This window comes from Labeo rohita, chromosome 13 (genome assembly GCF_022985175.1).
Source record: "Labeo rohita strain BAU-BD-2019 chromosome 13, IGBB_LRoh.1.0, whole genome shotgun sequence".
NCBI classification, from domain to species: Eukaryota; Metazoa; Chordata; class Actinopteri; order Cypriniformes; family Cyprinidae; genus Labeo; species Labeo rohita.
In genome coordinates, this window is record NC_066881.1 from 8920907 (window position 1) to 8941664 (window position 20758).

At 35.2% G+C, this 20758-nt stretch overlaps 1 protein-coding gene across 1 annotated transcript; it reads left to right on the plus strand.

Moving 5' to 3' along the window:
* Positions 1 to 1730: 1730 nt before the first annotated feature.
* Positions 1731 to 15070, plus strand: pitx3 (paired-like homeodomain 3). The gene is made up of 4 exons (XM_051125148.1): positions 1731 to 1959; positions 7944 to 8070; positions 10370 to 10575; positions 13733 to 15070. The coding sequence occupies exons 2-4, from the start codon at positions 7962 to 7964 to the stop codon at positions 14297 to 14299; spliced, it is 882 nt and encodes a 293-aa protein (XP_050981105.1). The 5' UTR covers positions 1731 to 1959; positions 7944 to 7961; the 3' UTR covers positions 14300 to 15070.
* The last annotated feature ends 5688 nt before the right edge of the window (positions 15071 to 20758 follow it).

Below are 20758 nucleotides of genomic sequence, written 5' to 3' on the forward strand. Positions count from 1 at the left end.
CAATGAGTTTTTGACTCTGGGATCTTACTTCCCGTGTGTTTATAAGCGAGTAAATCGTTATTTTGGAACATTCACACATCATTGGCATGCTTTTAAATGGTCGGTTTTACGTGCTTATATACTGTAAAACCACTTAGAATGTGTATCGTTGTCAAAACAGCTATATCTTTTTCTGTTAGCGTTCTAAATAGGGCGGGACTTCGGTGAAGTCACATCTAGACAGGGTTGGTTGAATTTCAGTGAGTCAGTGATGACGAGAGTGGTGTCCTCAAGACGGAGGCGTTCAGAGTTCATACACACGGGCTTATTTTTCTTCTGTCACAACCTACAAGAGCTCCAAAAATGCAGAATAAAAATAATATGGAATGTAGTTTCCAAATATTTACTTATTGTTACATTGCAACTAAAGATCTAACGGGGCTGCAGTCGGAAGATTCTGACTGAAATGTGCAATACACGTCAGTACTACAGTATGTCAGTGTTTTAAACCAATTTGAAATGTATTTGAAGAAGAAATAGCATGAACCTGATTAAAATAAATATACAGAATATTTCAAGATGCACACAAAGTTCATATCCACATGCAACAATGTTGCCCAATGAGGGCAGTATTGTTTGACTTAAAGTGGTGCGTGACATATTCATAATCTATAGACTACACAATCATATTGTGTATTAAAAGAGAAGACAGTAATAGGCTATACAACACACATAGACATCTCCAAGTCTGGAATATCTACATTTTACGTTACAAGGTGCTGAACCGTGAACATCTAAAATATTTCGTTTTTATTATTATTATTATTATTTTTTAATAAGACTAAAGTGTCTGCACTGAGGTATCTGAATATAGTCTTTTACCTAAAGAGACAAAGGAAATCTGGACTAATATACTTTTTATTACATACATTTGCTTGTTAAATAACTAAACGAAAATGCAAAGTAACCTAAGGTAGTCTTGAAGTTGAGCCTCAAAGAGAGTGAACGCAAAACTTGCGTCAGTTATTGGTTGATCCATTCATTTTAGAAAACCCCTTGAATCTTTAGCTGATGACTCCTCAAGAAAGAGTCATATCTGTACACATCTGCTTTAGTTAATTTATTGTTATTATTTATATTATTATATGTTTAAATGCATTGATTCTGCAAATGAATATTGATACGATTCTATCTTAAATAAAGACTGCAAAGTTGGATTTCGCAGCGTTGCCACAGAAGAACAGTTCTTAATAAAAGAACCATTTTCCTATGTGAAGAACACAAGAAAAGAAAGCTTTTTTCCATTAGAAAAGAACCTTGGAAGATTCCATAATCAAGGATTCCAAAAAAGAACCTTCGTTTTAAAAGTGTTGATAAGAAGACAAAACATTCTATTTACTGAGCTGAAATGAATAGACGGCTTATAACACGTATAGTATTACGCACCACGATAACTAATATCCTGTATGAATGTTCATATTTTAAGTCTTAAGGTTTTGGAGAAGCTCTGCAAGTGAGCTCAGGGTGATTGACCGAAGCTCTGATTTACTGTGCGTATGTTTAGCGGTCGCATGTGTGAGAAAGATTGTGGGAGAGAGAGCGAGAGAGAAAAAGAGATAAAGAGCGAGCGAGCGAGTGAGAGAGAGAGAGAGAGAGAGAGAGAGAGAGAGAGAGAGAGAGAGAGAGAGAGAGAGAGAGGTGTTGAGTCAAGGGGTGGGCATTCCTTTCTGCCGCGGACCTGTCGCACGAGATATTTAGCATAAAGTCAGTCCCCCTCTGCATGGGGATCAAGCCTTCACTCTCCGCTAAAAACTCATGACAGACAAGACCGAGAGAGAAAAGGGAAACTGTCTCTTTTCGTTTACTCATCCTAAGGAACTTTCTACATGACGACTGCATCGTATCAGAAAAGCAGCTAACACGTTTGCGCGCAAAAGTTGTACATTTTTCGAGGATTACCTCCACTAGACCGGGATTCATGTGAGTAGATGCATGACAAAAGTCAACTGTGCTGCTGATGATATGTGCTCTCATGCGATGGAGGAGATGTGGGGATGTTGTCTCCTTGCAGTCTCACAAAAACAGGCTACCTGAATCCAGACCTGTCGTGTTAGACAAAAAGGATCGCGGCACATCAGTTTTGACCGGCAACTGCGGAGAAACATGAGCGAGCGAGCGTCGTTTATCGTCGGGCTTAAGTTGATGTGATGATGTCCGGCTGTACAGAATGTACAAACCTTTAAGTGCAACATGTACAGTAACAATAGGATTACAGGTTACTTTAAAATATGCAATATCTTGTCTTCAGGGTTTAAATACTAATTAATATTATTTAAAATACGGATTGGGTGATCAGAAGCAATTGTTCAACTTGGTAACACTGACACATTATGAAAAACCAAGAAAGATCCTAGGAAGTTTTATTAGGATTTAACAAAATCTGTTTAAATCTTTTTAATACGGGTACAATTTAAACAAGTTAAACTCTGCCTTGTGAGTGCGTTAAATAATGTTTTAAATTAGTTGTATATTATACTAAAAGCTTACAAAGATTTTGTTGAAGTTAAGGTTAAGCCAGTTTGTGCTTTCCGCGAAATTAGTTTAATTGTCGGCGGTTAGTAAAACTTTTGGTACGCACCGTTTTAACGTAAACACTGTCAGATAGCCTAACTCATATATTGAATTACAAAAATAAAAATAAAATAAAATCTCTGATAAAATATATCCGAATGACGTATTCTGTATTGCTGTAGGCTATATCACGGTTTTTCGGGAAAGTCTGTTATATCTAAGTGAAAATATTAATGCAATTTATATCTAAACTGATGGGTGGCAGGTGATCCGAAACCGCAAGAGACCAAAGAAAAAATATTTTGTGTAAGTTATTTTGTATGAAACGAATTTAAAAAATATGTTCAGATAATATTTTAAACAATTCGCTTCATGAAATTGCAATAAAGAAACAATTGCATGCAACGATTTACTTATTTTAACTACAAGTTTCATGCAATGTTTGGAAGGCATTTCTGTTCGTCAAAAAATTACAAAAATACTCAGGCAAACGCACCTGTTTATCTACATTTACATTCGGCCAAATAGAAAAACAAGAGTAACCGAACCATTTTTGCCGGGGTATCAAAAACGTGAGTTTAAAATGTGTCCGATTAGTTCATTTATTTATTTATTTTGTTTATGATGTCTTAGCTGTTTTGTATTTAAATATTTAAATTGTAGTTATTTTGTTTATGATGAATGCTTGGTGTGTGTTTGTGGGTGGGTGCGTGAACCATATTTATTTATTTTATTAGAAATGTTAAATATCGTTAAAATGCTCAAAAGAATGCCCAAAAATGCTCAAAAGTCAGCCATAAAAGCTAAATATATATTTAGATGTGTATATCTAAGTAAGTATCTAAATATCTAATACATTTTTTTATTTAAAAAAAAAAATATTCATATGTGTGCGTGACGCTCTTGTGTTTGGTTATGTCTTCTCCTGTCGCCTTTAATACACAAACACAGTGCAAGCCTGTGCTTCTGCTTCAGCTGCAGCCATATATCTAAAAAAATACCTTAAAACATATAAAGTATAATTTCTTTACATTTTGCTCGCAAACAAATCTCGAGCATTTCTGTGGGTGTGATGTTTCCACATTTCAGTAGGCTACCAAAAACATTTGTATGTCTCGGTCGAACGTGAAAAGTGCGTGCGTTCTGTGTAATGGAATAAACATGACCGATCTTATAGAGATGAGCATCTCCTCGTACACGGATATTCGGAGCTGTGCGTGCAGGAAAAGCCGCGCTTTGACATACACAGCCAAATGCAAATGGGTGTTAGGAGGGGAGAAATTAACATCTACAAACATTGGGTAGAAATTCCATCTGCCGCCGGCTCGAGTGGGCCCTTAATAAGTTCTCAGACAGCAAAGTGACACACATCTTAATCAACTCTTAATCCAAGGAATTAATTCTAAACGCGTTTATGAATAATTCCTGAGATAATGCAGCAGCCCGTGGAAATGTATGCTGTCTGCCTCGGTCGAACCAACAGATGGACCCAGCAATCTTCTGAAAAACGAGAGGATTTTACCTCTATTATCTCTTCTCTTATTAGATATATATATTTTAATGAGATCGATGTTGTGTATATAAACTGCCCCTCACTGACATGCATTTCCTCAGCCATGTTAATAGGAATATCTCAAAAGCAGCATAAATTTCCTTTCTCCAAATGATGTGAGACACAAAGTTTGAGACGAACTTTATTTCACAGAAAATTTAGGGGAGGGAAATAAAAAATAAAAACAGCATATATTAATAATGATCATAAATATAAATCCTAAACCCGTTGGATATTTCTGGACAATTGGTTATATAACCCAGTTCTATACATAACCATGAGATAAACCAAGGTCAGAAAAACCTGGTCACTTTCCCTTTTGGTCTCTCCATTTTTTACATTTAAGAAATCTATCAGTGCATCTGTGGCATTTACATGGAGTCTTTGATCACTGGCCTTGTTGGCCCACAATCCTTAGAGGACCCTTGATAGAGTTTGAAATGTAATAATGTCACAAGTCCTGGAGGGGGTGGGGGGGTGCACTGACACCTTGCTTAGGATGAAATAACCAGCTTACGTCACCTATAGCTCTGGCCAAAAGACACAGCATCTGAGCAGCCTGCCTGACAGATAACCATTTATCAAAGTCACTCCGGCTATGTGTTGAAGTATATCTATAGTTCTGAATGTAATTCTGCATTCTTATGGTAGCCTCTCCACAGGCCAGCTGCGCTTACAAGGCAAGTTATTTCATTTGTTTATTGAATTAAAAAAAAAAATGTTTTTTTTTTTAATTTTTTTATTTATGTTTGTATCATTTAGAAAGTACACAAATTCATATTTTTGTTATGAATACTAAGTAGTTGCATTTAGTAGTATCTGTAAGATCTGTAAAATCAAATGGCATGGTGTCCTGTGCACACTGAAACAAATCATTATAATTTAACAGGACACCGTGCTTTGGTAAAGCACATATTTGTTATCCAAATGTTTTCTTTTAAGGATTCGTTATATTAAGTATCTACGCCTAAGTGTTTTCAGCACATCACTCAGCAGCCTGAAGTACACTGAACACACATTTCTTTAATGTAAATTATTGTCATTTTAAATGTATTCTTTACTTTTAATTTGATGACATATCTACAAAACACAGATCATCATGTTTTCCACCATATGTAATATAATTTCGCTGTTTATCAACTGGTAACAAAACTTACTTGGAAATGTGATTTGGAAGGTTTGAAAAAAGCTAGTAAACACTAGTTTTAAGTGTAGAAAGTGGCCTAAATCAGTGATGGCCTATTGGTCTATTTATCACCAATGATAATCTCTACATTCCCAAGGTCTGTCACCTCATGAATACTGAGCACTTCCGTGATCACTAGTATGGCACTTGTTTGTTATTGAAATCTGCTCTCTTCTAATGGATGGCGGACTCCATGTTTAGTAGAATTTTACATGAACTTAAACCAGTTTAAAAATGAAAGAACGAAAGCAAGAAGTGATGAAAGATATTCTAGAATTCCATTTAGCATAATGATGAATATACACATTTTAATTAGTATTTTACAAACCTTTCAATAATATTCCACTAACTGATTAAAATATGATATAAATAACTGGGCTGGTGTATGTACTAAGACACTATTGTTGAATACAGCATGTTTAAATAATCGGGTCATAACCTTTTAATTTACTGTGGAATAATAGATGATTTCGTATCGCTCACTGTAAGTAGAACTTATTATTAACTTATTATTATTAAGTGTCTCGTTGCTGGAGCTGTCAGGTCTAAAAGTGCTGAACTAAGATCAAAACTTTCCCCAATATCCACAATATACCTCTCTAGCAGGAATGATGCGGAAATGTTGCCAAACTATGCATAGCGCAAACAATAAACAAATAACATATTTGATCTGAAAGTCATTAAACATATTTATTATTACGAAAAATATCACTTAAACGTAAAGCCATGATACACACACATTAGTACACTGTTATTAAAAGAAGAATGGGCGATGAACAATTAGTCTTTTCACTCAAATGTCCTTTATTTAAAAATAATAATTATAACAATAAAATTGTTTATTCAAATTTACTGCATAATCACAATAATAGCTTATCTGTGGATATATAAGAGTATATTATTGTGCTTATCAAATTAAAGGCCCACAAGTTACGCTTTGTGATTTGCTGCCATGGAAATTCAGGCCTATCTCGTGGCTGTGGATTATCATTTTAAATTAGTATTTAACCAATGTTTTTATTCTCTCGTTTAGATTAGATTCTAATGCAATGTGTGTATATTTATTAGCCTTTCATCTCTGTGAAAGCAAGTGGACTTGACAATTCCGCTCGTTTATTTATGAACGTTTTACGCGCTTTGGGAAACGTAGAAATATACGGATTACGCTTCTCATATGATTAACTGATAGACAGTATAAGAAAATGTACATCTCCATGAGATACGTGTCAGTTAATGACTGGAAAAATTATGCATGTATGTTGTGTGTGTGGGTGTGTGTGTGTGTGAGTCTGTAATGATAAAGAAGTTTATTTTAAAACAAAAATACATATTTCCTAAAATGTGAGGAAAATGCCATTATAAAATATTATTTTAATTTTAATATTTATTTTATTTTATAAAATATCAGTCAACCCTTCACGCCTTTAACAATTTGTGAATCCTTCAAACCAAGTGAAATTCGACAGCGAATAAAAAATAGGACAGGTGTTGGCGTTCCGCACACTCTCTTCGGCACGCAAGTTTCGGTGCCGTTTGCTGAATTCTGATCTGCTTTCACTCTTCATCCAGTCACATCACAGACTCCAAGACGCAGTAACAGAGTGATTATGTTTCTAAATCTCTAGGGTGTAACATAAATAAACTAGCTGTTATTTTAGGCTCTATTACGAGGCTGTTATTTAGAGCCGTTTGGTTCACGTAATATTGTTTAATGTTGGTTGCTCGGTGTCTAATGTCTAAAATGTCTTCAGATAGTTGTAAACGAATGAACCCTACCTGACATTTTGGAGATTTGCAACACAAAGCAATGCGCTGGCCTTCATTACTACATCTCATTTTGTTATGATGAAACATGCAAATAATTCTTCTTGCGCATTCGGTTTATTGCTGCCTATCTAGCTGTTCTGATTTATTCTAGGTGTGGGTTTATTTATTAAGGCTTAATTTGTTTTACGTTTGGGTTTTAGGTTTAATTTGTCTATTTTAATCTCGCTTGTACCATTTTTGCGCAGGAAAATTTTACAAAAAATGCCAGTATTTAAAAATAAATACTGTAAATAAATGTATAATAATAATAGACCTAGTAATAATAATAATAATCTTAAGTCTATTTACAAAAAAACATTTAGTTTAAAGATGGACAGAGTGTGGAAATATTTTTCATCGCAACCTCTTCTGTTTCCATTCATCTAACCTGTTCATTCCTTTTTTTATTAAATGGGTTCTCAAAGTTTTTAATTAATTTTCCTCATTTGAAATAAAAAAAACAAGGATGTGGAAACACTGTAGTTAACTTATTAATGCGGGTTGTGGCTTTGCCACCAACTTTGACTTAAACATGAGCAAAATAGCAAATTAGCAAGTAGCCTACTTTTTGTTTACAGTGTGCGGTAATTGGGTTGTCCTCTTTTTTGATATTTCTAAGCGATCAGTATATTTAAGGAAATTTGATTATCAAAAACATATATAATCCTAATTCTATGAATAGAAAGTATTTGTCTTTTGTTTACAAGTCTGAAATAAGATGAGCTGCGTCACAGTGAACCTGAGCAAACAATGCAGTCTCCTGTGTATTAGCTTTCTCTCTAGCCTGAGCTTGTGTATCATTATTGGTGTATCATCATTCATATAAATATGACTTTGTGCTGTTCACAGAGCCTGGCAGTCGAGGTGATGGATTTTAACCTTCTAACGGACAGTGAGGCCCGCAGCCCGGCACTGTCTCTCTCTGACTCCGGGACTCCTCAGCACGACCCGGGATGCAAAGGCCAAGACAACAGTGGTCAGTTCATGTTCATGTTTAATTAACACACAAAAACGCATTAACGCATTGTTCACCTAAAAATGAAGTTGCGTCTGTCTAAGAGCTAAAATGTACAGAATTTGCTATTTTGTACATACTCGTCGCAACGCAAATCCTCATCTTTTAGTTTTACATGACTGAGCACATTCTGTTGGGTATTTTGGGACACACTGTGTTCTTTCCCCATTAATTCGTGTTCAAGTTGAATTGGGCTAGTAATAACAGCACCACATCTTTGCTTGTAGTTTTGAATAATCTTCGGTCATTTGAATCCAGGCCTACCTTTTATAGATGTTGGAGAGTCCTTGTATGTGCACTGTGTACTGATGACAGTCGCCATTTGAAGAAGATCCCGGCTAGCCAGTCACGTGCTGATGGAACGGTGCATAAATTATTCATTTCTGTGCCTCAAATTTGGTATCCAAATAACTCAGTCAGTAGGTCTATGCGAATGAACCTAAACACCTGTGAAAAGAGCAAAGGTCTGAAGAAGATACGCGTTTCACTGATACACTGCACGACGGAGGATTATGCAATCCTAAACAAACTAAGAAAAGCTTCTATTTATCGACGTTAATAGGCTTAATTCGGTAGACTATGTTAAACTGCATATCCAAATGCGTTACAATTTGACAGCGTTTCAACGGTGCAAAAATAAGGTTGATTATTAAAGTGCATTAACATAATGATCGTATTTAGTGTTTAGTACTTGCTTTTTTGAGAATGCTGAAGCAATATCGTAGCTGATGTCTGTATTTGCCTACTGAAAAATGCCAAAATGTGTCTATTCGAGGCAATTTACATCAGTAGATGCTATAGGCCTAACCTAAATATATCCGGAATTTGTGGTTTTGCAACTTTTATATTTTTAGAGATTTTAAGAGCGGGTGCGCGCTAATAAATAATGAAATCACAAAAAAATAGTAAACCGCCCACTCAGTTCAAAACTATGATGTTAAGATGTTAAATTATAATTTTACATCTTTACCTCTCATTTATAGACTTTTTTGCGTCCACATTTCTGGAAAGTGCATGCTTTGTAGTAAAAGAGATGTTCATTATAGCCACTGCATTTAATAATATGAAAAGATATTATTAGCCTATTATTTAAAACATGCCCACAATCAAGAATTTAAAGTCACTTTGAACATCATTAGGGATAGGATACAAAATTGTAAATCATTTTAGTAAATTTATTTAATGGAACGGGGTTTTTGATTAATTTGTTAAACGAATAGTGAACACGTGGATTTTCAGTCAACAGCTTCTGACGGCATTTAGCTTATAAAACTATACCTTATCTGTTTTTATGAACAAAATATTTCCACAAAACAATCTATAACTGATTCAAAACGTTATCAGTTTTGCAACAAATAGACTGAAGAAATATAGCGGTGTCGGTATTGACGGTTCTGTGTTTCTGTCGGTAATTTATACACGGCCTATCACTAAGTACAGATACAAACCCACACTTTCGCTGATTTCACATGAGTTTCTTCTTTTGTCTATGTTGTCAAGTCACAATAAATCAATTTAATTAAACACTTAGTCCATTTAACTTGAAAATATCATGATTTTGTTATTTTGAAGATTTTATTTGTTTTATTTTATTTTTGCGCCTTCTGTTTAATGGATGATGTTGTAAGAGTTAAAGGGTATCTGTCCACTGACAGATGGCAGCATGATGTCTTGTTGGTTTTCCTAGAGGCCCTGTGGAGTCCTGGAAAGCTTGCTGATTAGTTCGAACTGCTCCTAGAGAGTTAAGCTCTTGCCAAACAGCCCCAAACCTGCCCTGTCACTAATGGCTGATCCCAGGATTATGTGGCCAGCTAATTTAGCCCTTTCTGTGGGGTCTTGAATTTGCAATTTGCAGAAGTCCACACCACAGTGGGATGATTTTCATCACACGTATACAAAAACACAGCGGTTTATCTTGCTCTGTTTTCAAGCCAAACAGAAACTGGGTACTTTTTAATTTACCACATATATGTTTATCCACAGATTATTTTATTTTGTTATATTTTCTGATAATAATGGGACTGTATATGCATACATTTAAAAAAAAAGTTATTGTTGTGTTGCCACAGAACCATTTTTGGTTCCCTAAAGAACTTTTCAGTGAACAGTTCTTAATTTTTTTATTTTGTGAAGAACTATGGAACATTTTCCACTATAGAACCTTTTGTTCAATGGAATGTTAAAGGTTCTTCATGAAAAAGAACTTTCATTTTTAAGAGTGTATCTATTTTATTCATGCTTTTTCCTGTGACCCATACAGACACAGAGAAGTCCCATCAGAACCACACAGATGAATCAAACCCAGAGGACGGTTCTTTAAAGAAAAAACAGCGCCGGCAAAGGACACACTTTACCAGCCAGCAGCTCCAGGAACTTGAAGCCACCTTTCAGAGAAACCGCTATCCTGACATGAGCACACGAGAGGAGATCGCTGTGTGGACCAACCTCACAGAAGCAAGAGTACGGGTACGTGTTCCCTGCCAAATGAAACCACTGCATAGCTACGACACATTGCGTTTGACGACGTTACAATCAAAACCACCGAGTTGACACGCTGACTGACAAAGATAAGAAGTTATGTTCACTATGCTGTTACTATGGTGCACTTGGATACTGTGTAATGAAAGGGCGTCCTTTTGAGCCACGGGACATAAATTATAGGTCTGGGCTATTCCAGGATTTTCAGGAACATTTAAACACAAGACATTGGCTGTGGCATTTTTTTCACATTTCCAGAATATGGCTATATTGAGATTTGTGATCAAACATGAACAATAGTTTGCTCAGAACAGCCTAGTTCCAGCAAAAAAGCCGAAGTTTGATGGGTGAAGCACACAAAGGGAGCAGGTGGGCTCCCATTCTGATGCATGACAATACAATCGCTACCTCCTTGGCCGGCGTACACTAATGGATCAAATTCATGTTGGCCACAGGAAAGGTCACATAGCACACAGTCTTGGTTGTTATTTTGAAAGAACAACAGAGGTAGAGATGCCCCTTTTCTAAAGTCTATCAGTGGCCTCCTGAACCGTGTATGTATGTCAGTAATCCCAGCTGGAACCTTATGCCACATTTTCCGCATGCTTCTGCTGTCATATTGATTTACGCAATTGATTGAGTATGTGCTCCTAATAAACACACAAACCCTAAATCACAGCCCTGACCTGATGCCAGCTTGACCCAGAATACTTTAAAACCCCCCACAATGGACCACACATGACTGTGAAGGTTTCTTTTCCAATTGATGCTGGTTTTTACATTCATAATATAAATAAGAAGGCGAAGCATGTATATTTGTTGGATGAAGGTTCCACAACAATGCAATTTTAGAATCTTTCATTGAACAGTCTTAAAAGAAGATTTTAAAAATCTAAAGAACTTTTTTACACTATAAAGAACCTTTCTTTGGATGTTAAAGGTTCTTCATGCAATCATATATGTCAGCAAAGAACCTTTATTTTTAAGTCCAAATTCTAGCCTCATGAAATACCTGTATGCCAAAATATAGAGAATGAGCACACTGACCATTGAACTATATTTGACATTCAGTTATTTTAGAAGGCTTTAAACACCATTGCCGAAGTGTCAGTGGAACATTCACAGAGGAGGGTATTCCCTCTCTCCCAATATAAACTGGTATCATTTACAGTATGCTGGATAAAAGATGTCATTAAATATTCCCAGAAAACAGGCTGAATCACAAGTATAACACAAGAGTTTTTTTTTTTTTTTTTAAGTATGTGAAGACAATCTTTCTCAGAAGTATCTTTGAGTCATAATACCTATGATTGTTCATGTCTTTATCATTTCTTTATAAGTTACTAACATTAAAAGAAATGAGATATAGAGTAATGAGAAAGGCATTTTTGGGTGTTAGTTTTAAAGGAAATCATTTACATGCTATATATAAAGGACGGTATTTACACAGCTAAAATGTAATAATTAAAAGGAGCTCTTAATTTCATATTTGTGATTTTTACTAATTACAATCTTGCGAATACTTGCGGAGGGAAAAAAAGATTGACAAGAAAACAGCTTTATTATTTCTCAAGTGAGCTAAATGAAATATATTCATTTAAATTTTCACATTAAAACTTTAATCCACCCAATATCCCCTAAAAATAGGATATAAAATTGACTAAATGTGAGGGAAGCTCTTTAATGACATTTCTCACTGGGGAAACTCATAATAAGTGAATAAATTAGTTTAATAAATGAAGCACTTAAATTCTCCCTGGCGGAACTTTTCTTCTTCAAATCTCATGAGAAAGAGTGTTTAAAAATCTGAATATTAAAGTTCTGTCTTTTATGTTTTTCAAATAAGGAGCACACAGTGTTGGAGTGATAAAGAATATGGGGTCCCACTTTATACTAGGTGGCCTTAACTACTATGAATCATTTGATACAATGCACTTATTGTGTGCGTACATGTCTTTACATTGTACTTATGTTTTAAAAATACCTGAGTGTAACTGCATCTGTAATTACATGTATAATTACACTGTTGACCCAGCCCTTACAACTTAACCATGTTTTGCAATACAACATGAACACAATAAGTACATTGTACTTATTTTTTTATGTAAGTGTGCAATAGTTAAAGGAGAAGTTCACTTCCAGAACAAAAGTTGATGTACTCACCCCGTTGTCATTCAAGATGTTCATGTCGTAAAGAAATTTTGTTTTTTGAGGAAAACATTTCAGGATTTCTCTCCATATAGTGGACTTTTGTGGTGTTGGCAAGTTTGAACATCCAAAATGCAGTTTAAATGCAGCTTCAAAAGGGTCTAAACGATCCCAGCCGAGGAATAAGGGTCTTATCTAGCGAAACAATCGGTCATTTTCTAAAAAAAAAATGTAAATTTATACACTTTTTAACCTCAAATGCTCGTCTTGTCTAGCTCTGTGATGCGCATGCGTACTCTGTGTAATCCGGGTCAATACAGTTAGGGTATGTCAAAAAACTCCATCTCATTTTCTCCTCGAACTTTAAAAATCATCCCACATTGCTGTTTTACCTTTTTTTGTAAAGGACGTTTGACTTTCTTTGCATGTTCACTTTGTAAACACTGGGTTGGTACTTCCGCAGTGATGTAGGACGATTTTGAAGTTGGAGGAGAAAATGAGATGGAGTTTTACGACATACCCTAACTGTATTGACCCGGATTACACAAAGTATGCATAGCAGAGCTAGGCAGGACAAGCATTTGAGGTTAAAAACTATATAAATTTTATTTTTAGAAAACGACCGATGTTTTTAGTAGATAAGACCCTTATTTATTGTCTGGGATTGTTTAGAGCCCTTTAAAGCTGCTTTTAAACTGCATTTTGGATGTTCAAACTCGCAGGCACCGTTGAAGTCCACTATATGGAGATAATTCCTGAAATGTTTTCCTCAAAAAAACATAATTCTTTTACGACTGGTAAAAAGAAAGGCATGAACATCTTGGATGACAATGGGGTGAGTACATCATTTGTAAATCTTTTAAGGCCACCTAATGTAAAGCAGGAATGTATTGTATTGTTTTACTGAATTACAGTGATGCAATGATGCAAAACTCTGGTAAATGTACATCCATTGTAAGCCCTGTTTGTAACTCGTTCCTTACTGTCTTTCAAACAGGTGTGGTTTAAAAACCGCCGCGCCAAATGGAGAAAGCGAGAACGGAACCAGCAAGCCGAGCTGTGCAAGAACGGCTTCGGCGCCCAGTTCAACGGACTCATGCAGCCGTATGACGACATGTACTCGGGCTACTCGTACAACAATTGGGCTACCAAGAGCCTGGCCAGCAGCCCGCTGTCAGCCAAAAGCTTTCCTTTCTTTAACTCCATGAATGTAAGCCCGCTGTCCTCGCAGCCGATGTTCTCCCCGCCCAGCTCCATCCCTTCCATGAACATGGCCTCTTCCATGGTGCCCTCGGCGGTGGCAGGGGTGCCGGGCTCAGGCCTTAATAACCTGGGAAACCTGAACAACCTGAACAGCCCCACCCTCAATTCTGCGGCGGTGTCGGCAGCCGCCTGCCCTTATGCCACCACGGCCAGTCCGTACATGTACAGAGACACCTGTAACTCCAGTCTGGCCAGCCTCCGGCTTAAGGCCAAACAGCACGCCAACTTCGCCTACCCGGCCGTGCAGAACCCTGTGTCCAACTTAAGCCCCTGCCAGTATGCTGTGGACCGGCCAGTATGAAGTCCTAACGTCTAGCACTCCAAAAAACCCGAACCGAAAATCAAGCTCTTGTCTAGCCAACCCCACATCTGACTCCGAGGCATCAACACCCCACGATGAACTTGTTATGGTTTCTGAAAGGACAGAATAGGAATAAGCCGAGGAAAGGAGCCTCACAATGGACCAGGACTCATGCGATAACATGTCGAGACTTTTTGTCGCTGAACCGACCAACTGTTTCAACGCTTTTGTCCACTGCATGATTAGAATGAAGTACAAAACAGGACCTAAACACTTCCACTGCGCTCACAGGAAGCCTGAACGAAAACCTGTTTTCATCAGACGGGAGGGTGTACATAACGGACTCTGTATTGTATGTGATAAAAAAAAAAAATCTCGGAAATGTAGTATTTTAATGATGAGAGGAGCATGTTCCTCACGAGCGGATGTACCTCTTTGAGGAATTTTAATCTTTGTTGTGAATTCCATTCAGTTGAGGTCAGAGGTCAAGGGTCAGAGGTTGTTTTAAGATGACGAAACAAAACCTAGCAGCGAGTAGTTTCAGATGAAAAGAAAAATAAGTACAGAAGCTCTGAAAAATTAGGACTTTTTTTAAGAATGAACTAAAAAGCCATTGAGTAAATAGATTTGTGTGGTGTTCTAAAAAAAAGGGAGTCTATGACTGTAATATAATGTATGTAAGAGTGCAGTTGTTATAAAACAAGCTTTTTCTGGTGTAGCCTGCTTTGTCTCATTAAACTAAAATAAATGATTATTTGTTTTTATGCATAACCCATGCTTCAAAAGCAAGTTCCGCTCAAAAACACGACGTCCTTGTGGCATGGCAACGGAACCATAGCGACGTTAAACAACAGAAGTGACAGCACGGGAGGCAGAGAGATATAGATGTTCTCTTTGGCCTGTCACTGATCTGTTTGACCTACAGTCTTGGAGGGGCTTCCATCAAGTGCCACTCGCTATCCCGTAACGGGGGGGAATTCTTGGTGCGGTGCCTCGTACTTCCGAGGGAATGCTGCCAAGATTACGTAAGTGTATGAGAGGCATCCCTCTAGAGAGACGTTACGGGCGAGCTCGCTCAGGTTTACAGCCGTAGCAACCTTATATTTCCCATTGCACCTCAGCCAAGACAACAAACAGAAATTACCTGTCATAGTATTAAAACAAATGAGTGTTATTTGGCATTGCATTACAGAAAATTAGATAAAATTTCTATCACAACACACACACACACACGTGTACTTGTGTTGCATAAAATATGCATGCGGCATATTAAATTTGGGACAAATTCTTTTCTTTTGGGACAAAATTAGACCCAAAATGAGTAAGGTTATTTATAAAAAATGAAAATTTGTTGTCCATTAAAACACTTATTCCACACACTACCAGTGAAAAGTTTTTAAGATTTTAAAGATTTTTAATGTTTTTGAAAGAATTCTTTTCTGCTCACCAAGGCTGCATTTATTTGATCCAAAGTACACCAAAACAGTAGTATTGTGAAATATGTTTACTATTTAAAATAACTCTTTTCAATTTGAATACATTTTAAAATGTAATTTATTCCTGTGATCAAAGCTAAATCTTTCAGCATCATTACACCAGTCTTCAGTGATCCTTCAGAAATCATTCTAATAAATGATATAAATTAACACTTTTATTTAGCAAGGATGCTTTAAATTGATCAAAAGTGATTATAAAGATATTACTATATATCTTTATGTATTTATATTATTTCAGATAAATGCTGTTCTTCTGAACTTTCTATTCAAAGAAACCTGAAAAAACTCTACTCAGCTGTTTTCAACATAATAATAATAATAATAATAATAATAATAATAATAATAATAATAATAATAATAATAATAATAAATGTTTTTTGAGCAGCAAATCAGAATATTAGAATGATTTCTAAAGAATTGTGTGACTGAATTGATGCTAAAAATGTAACTTTGACATCACAGGAATTAATTACATTTTAAAATATATTTAAATAGAAAACAGTTATTTTAAAAAATAGTAAAAATATATATATATATTAAATTACAGTTTTTGCTGTACTCCGGATCAAATAAATACAGGCTTGGTGAAAAAGACTTCTTTTAAAAACATCAAAAAAGTAAAAAAACTTTTGACAGGTAGTATATATATATATATATATATATTACAAATAAATAAATAAATAAATAAATATAATTAAATGTATTCTCCTTCCTAAATGAAAATATTTATTTGTATATGTTAAAATACACACACATATACAGGGGACAACATATGTGACCCTGGACCCTGGTCTTATGTTGCACGAGTATATTTATAGCAATAGCGAAAAATACATTGTATGGGTCAAATGTATCATTTTTTCTTTTATGCCAAAAATCATTATGATATTAAGTAAATATCATGTTCCATGAAGATATTTTGTAAATTTCCCACCGTAAATATATCAAAACCTCATTTTTGATTAGTAATATGCACTGCTATAAACTTCATTTGGACAACTTTAAAGGCAATTTTCTCAGTATTTTAAATTTTTTGCACCATCAGATTCCAGATTTGCAAATAGTTGTATCTTGGCCAAATCATACATCAACGGAAAGCTTATTTATTCAGCTTTCAGATCATGTATAAATCTCAGTTTGAGATATTTACACTTATGACTGGTTTTGTGGTCCAGGGTCACATATTTATTATTATTATTAGTTGTGGTTGTAGTAGTAGTTGGTAGTAGTAATATTTTTATTTTTACTACTACTATTACATGTATTTTATATATAAACAAATTATTATACATCCTAAAAATACAAATAACTACTAATACTACAACTACTACTACTAATAATAACACATTTATTTTCCTTCTCCTTCATATTATCTTTCACAAACAGTATATGAAAATTAAAGTACATTTCTATCATGACAAAACTAATCAACTCTAAAAAAAATGTTCTTTAATAGGTTGACATAATACATATATTCACCTTCATAAAGGAAAATTTTCACATGCATTGCAAAAATACACAGCATATGAAAATACAGGACAAAACCTTTTCTTTGACAGAAAAAGTCATTCTTGTCTACTGCTAGATGTATTTGTTTTTCATGTATAATACACCGTACAAGTCAAACCAGTTTGGACAGATGCAAATATGATGTTTAGTCTAAAAAGACACATAACATGCAATGAAATTAGACAATAAAGTGACAATGACATATAATTACAGCATTCTGGCATGACGGATCAGCATTTCAAACTGGATTTGGATGAGGCATCTTTTAAAAATGAATTGTCACACAAAGTAAAAGCAGTGGAGTCTGTACATTTGAGCTCACACTCATGATCCACTGAGCACTACAAATCAATATCTCACTGCAGGGTAAACATCCGCTGCTCCCTAATGTTTACCTCTCAAAATATATCTGAATTGAATAAAAAAACACATTTACAACATGGACCTGCAAAAAAACCCTAAAATCTGAGAATCCGGTGCACACAGGTAGTTTTTATCCTAAGAACTGGTTTCATATATAGATTTGATTTTGGCATTTTAAGTCAGCGTGACTAAAGTATATGTACACGTGGCATAATGGAAATTAGGTAAGACATTTATTTAGCATCGCAAGGAAGACCTATTGATGTGGACTCCATTTTAAATCAAGCACTGCACCCAAACAATGACTCAAAAAGTATTCAAGCACGACACCATGCAAAAGAGCCGGGATGCCTCAAACGCCTCGAAGTGAATGTAGAGCTTTCAAAGACAAAGAAAAAGCATTTGCATTCTCAAAGGCATTGTGATAATCTATTTGTCTTTAAGTCTCATTGGCAGATAATCACAACATGATAACGTATCATACAGTTTGACACTACAAAAGTAGATAAATCTAAATGTCGCTCTCGTTGGGGTTTACTAATAAAATTGTTGTGAATTTACATTCAATAAAATTGTATAATGCTAAAAAGTGCCATGAAAGAACTACAGGAACAGAATCTTCTAAAACTTGTAGCACAAAGGCTGACTACTTTTGAAATAATGAAAGCTTATTATTAACACTTACATAAGACAGTCAGAATAGTATGGCATTTTATAAGAAGAACGGCTCCCCGATTGGATAATTGCATATATTGTTGGAGGTCGGTGGTTTAATTAGGTTTTGATGATTTTTTTCAGTCCATGGTACAGTGAATTCATGTCACGGGGCCCTAAGATGAAATTAAAACTGAAAATTGGATAAACGTAATTGAAGCCTGAACAGGTTGCCTTTGTTATAATAATTAGTATTGAAAATAAAAACAGACAGACAGATAGACTGAAGAAATGTCATGTCTTTTTATACTATGTTCCAAATGAGGATTAAAGAAATTAAAGTCTGCCTGGCTCACTCTCCAGACTTATTAACAAGACAAATCGATCAAAGACAGATGGAGCCTCTCTCGTCTCAATAAGACTTGTTTCATGACCTGTTTGCACGACTTGGCAAATGATAAGTGTGTTTAATGAACGTTTGGAATCTGCCAGTTACTGTGAAAGTTCGTCAATAAAATTTGACTTTGAAAATGAGAAAAACACTAGTTCTACTTGACAGGATCTTTCCAAAATGATCTGGTATATGCTAATGTTGTCTTCATGTTTCTACTGTGAGGTAAAATTAAACAATACATTTTTAGAAGTTTTACTTTAAAGTACATCTTCAAATCATTATGTTTTAATAATCTGTTGTCATGTTTTAAAGAAGTACACTTATTTTGATGTGTTGACTAACATACTAAAGCACATGTGAAGTACTTTATCATAATCAGGGGTGGACATACACTACCAGTCAAAAGTTTTTGAACAGTAAGATTTTTAATGTTTTTCAAAGAAGTCTCTTCTGCTCACCAAGCCTGCATTTATTTGATCCAAAGCATGGCAAAAACAGTAAAATTGTTACTATTAAAAATAACTATTTAAATATTTAAATATATTTTAAAATGCAATTTATTCCTGTGATTTTAATGCTGAATTTTCAGCATCATTACTCCAGTCTTCAGTGTCACATGACTAGAATGATTAGAAATCATATACATATATATATATATATATATAGAATGGTTAGAATGATTAGAAATCATTCTACTGTGCTTTAATAATATGATTATTATTTAAAAAAAAACAAAAAAAAAAAACATAAAAATTCTTACTGTTTAAAAACTTTTGACTGATAGTGTAAGTGGTGCGCATGTACACGATGAAAGAAGACCAAAAGAAGAAATGAGCTGGGTAAATAAGTACAGACCGCTCATTTCCGCACCGACATGGTTGACAGCAGTTAATACACACTCACCGTTTTAGATCGGGTAACTGTAATACTGTACCCACCTCATTCTTCAATGCGGAAATACCCAGGTGAAAAAAAGTGCACTTCCATAATGTACTTAAAGTGCTTTTTTGACACACTAATTTTGTGTTTTTTATACTAAAAATGATACTTTAGTTCTTTTAAAGATAATCTTAAGAATGTCTAAGTGTACTCAACTGTGCTATTTTGAGAAAATGTGCTTTTAACATACTATATCTGTATTAAAAAATGTATTTAGTTACTACTAAACTAGTACTAATCATATTTTTTAGTACATTAAATTTAAAATTAGTGCGTGAAAGTAGAGCACTTTTATTTTCATCTGGGTTAGCCTATGGGCAAGACTTCCAGTTCATTAGCCACTATAGAGGGTTTGCACTTATGTGACAGTTACCAGGATGTGCGGCCATATTGGCGATACTCGGATGTAAACAACAGCATGGATTGCACTGTTAAAGTACTACTGAACATGCTGTTTTTCTAATTTATGCTGTCTAAAACAAGGAAAAACACGTGGAAGCTGCTAAATCATATAGAGAAGGACTTAGTAAGCAGGAAAAGGCGGAATATTTTGACAAACTAAAGTTAATAGAGGGTTAAGACACGTAGGAGCAGTATTAATTAAGATATTAGCCTCCCTGACTGGAAATGATAAGAACAAACACAAATCTTGGCAAGGTTCTTGTCCTGGAAATCCTGGTTCAGTTTGCCCAACCACAAAAGCCTTTTGTTCCTCAGACAGTTTTTTGCACTCTTCTCCTTGATTTTTATTACAGATAAAATTACAGATTAGCACAGCCCAAAACATGACAATAATTGACCATTTTCAGCAGCAATAATCAGCAAAATAAGCAAGTTTTGTTTGGTTCCGTGGTGCCAATATGGCCGATTGATGACGCTTCGTGAAAACACTATGTAGCAAAATAATGAGAAGAATAACAACATGCAGTAAACGGTAAAACTGTTTGCACTACAAACCAGTGTGTTTATAATTAAGATAATACATTAAAACAATACCAAACAGCAAAACAAGCTGTTTTGTACAGCTAGAAATATCTGGATGCAAATGAGACCAGAAGCCAGACACATAAAATTTACAAATGGCTCACTCTTACAGCAAAAATA

What these genes read in the sequence shown, in the direction of transcription:
- pitx3 (XM_051125148.1), top strand. Translation starts at nt 7,962, where the DNA reads ATGGATTTTAACCTTCTAACGGACAGTGAGGCCCGCAGCCCGGCACTG. An exon ending in CAAAGGCCAAGACAACAGTG is followed by an intron (nt 8,071 to 10,369) that starts GTCAGTTCATGT and finishes TGACCCATACAG; the next exon opens with ACACAGAGAAGTCCCATCAG. An exon ending in TCACAGAAGCAAGAGTACGG is followed by an intron (nt 10,576 to 13,732) that starts GTACGTGTTCCC and finishes TCTTTCAAACAG; the next exon opens with GTGTGGTTTAAAAACCGCCG.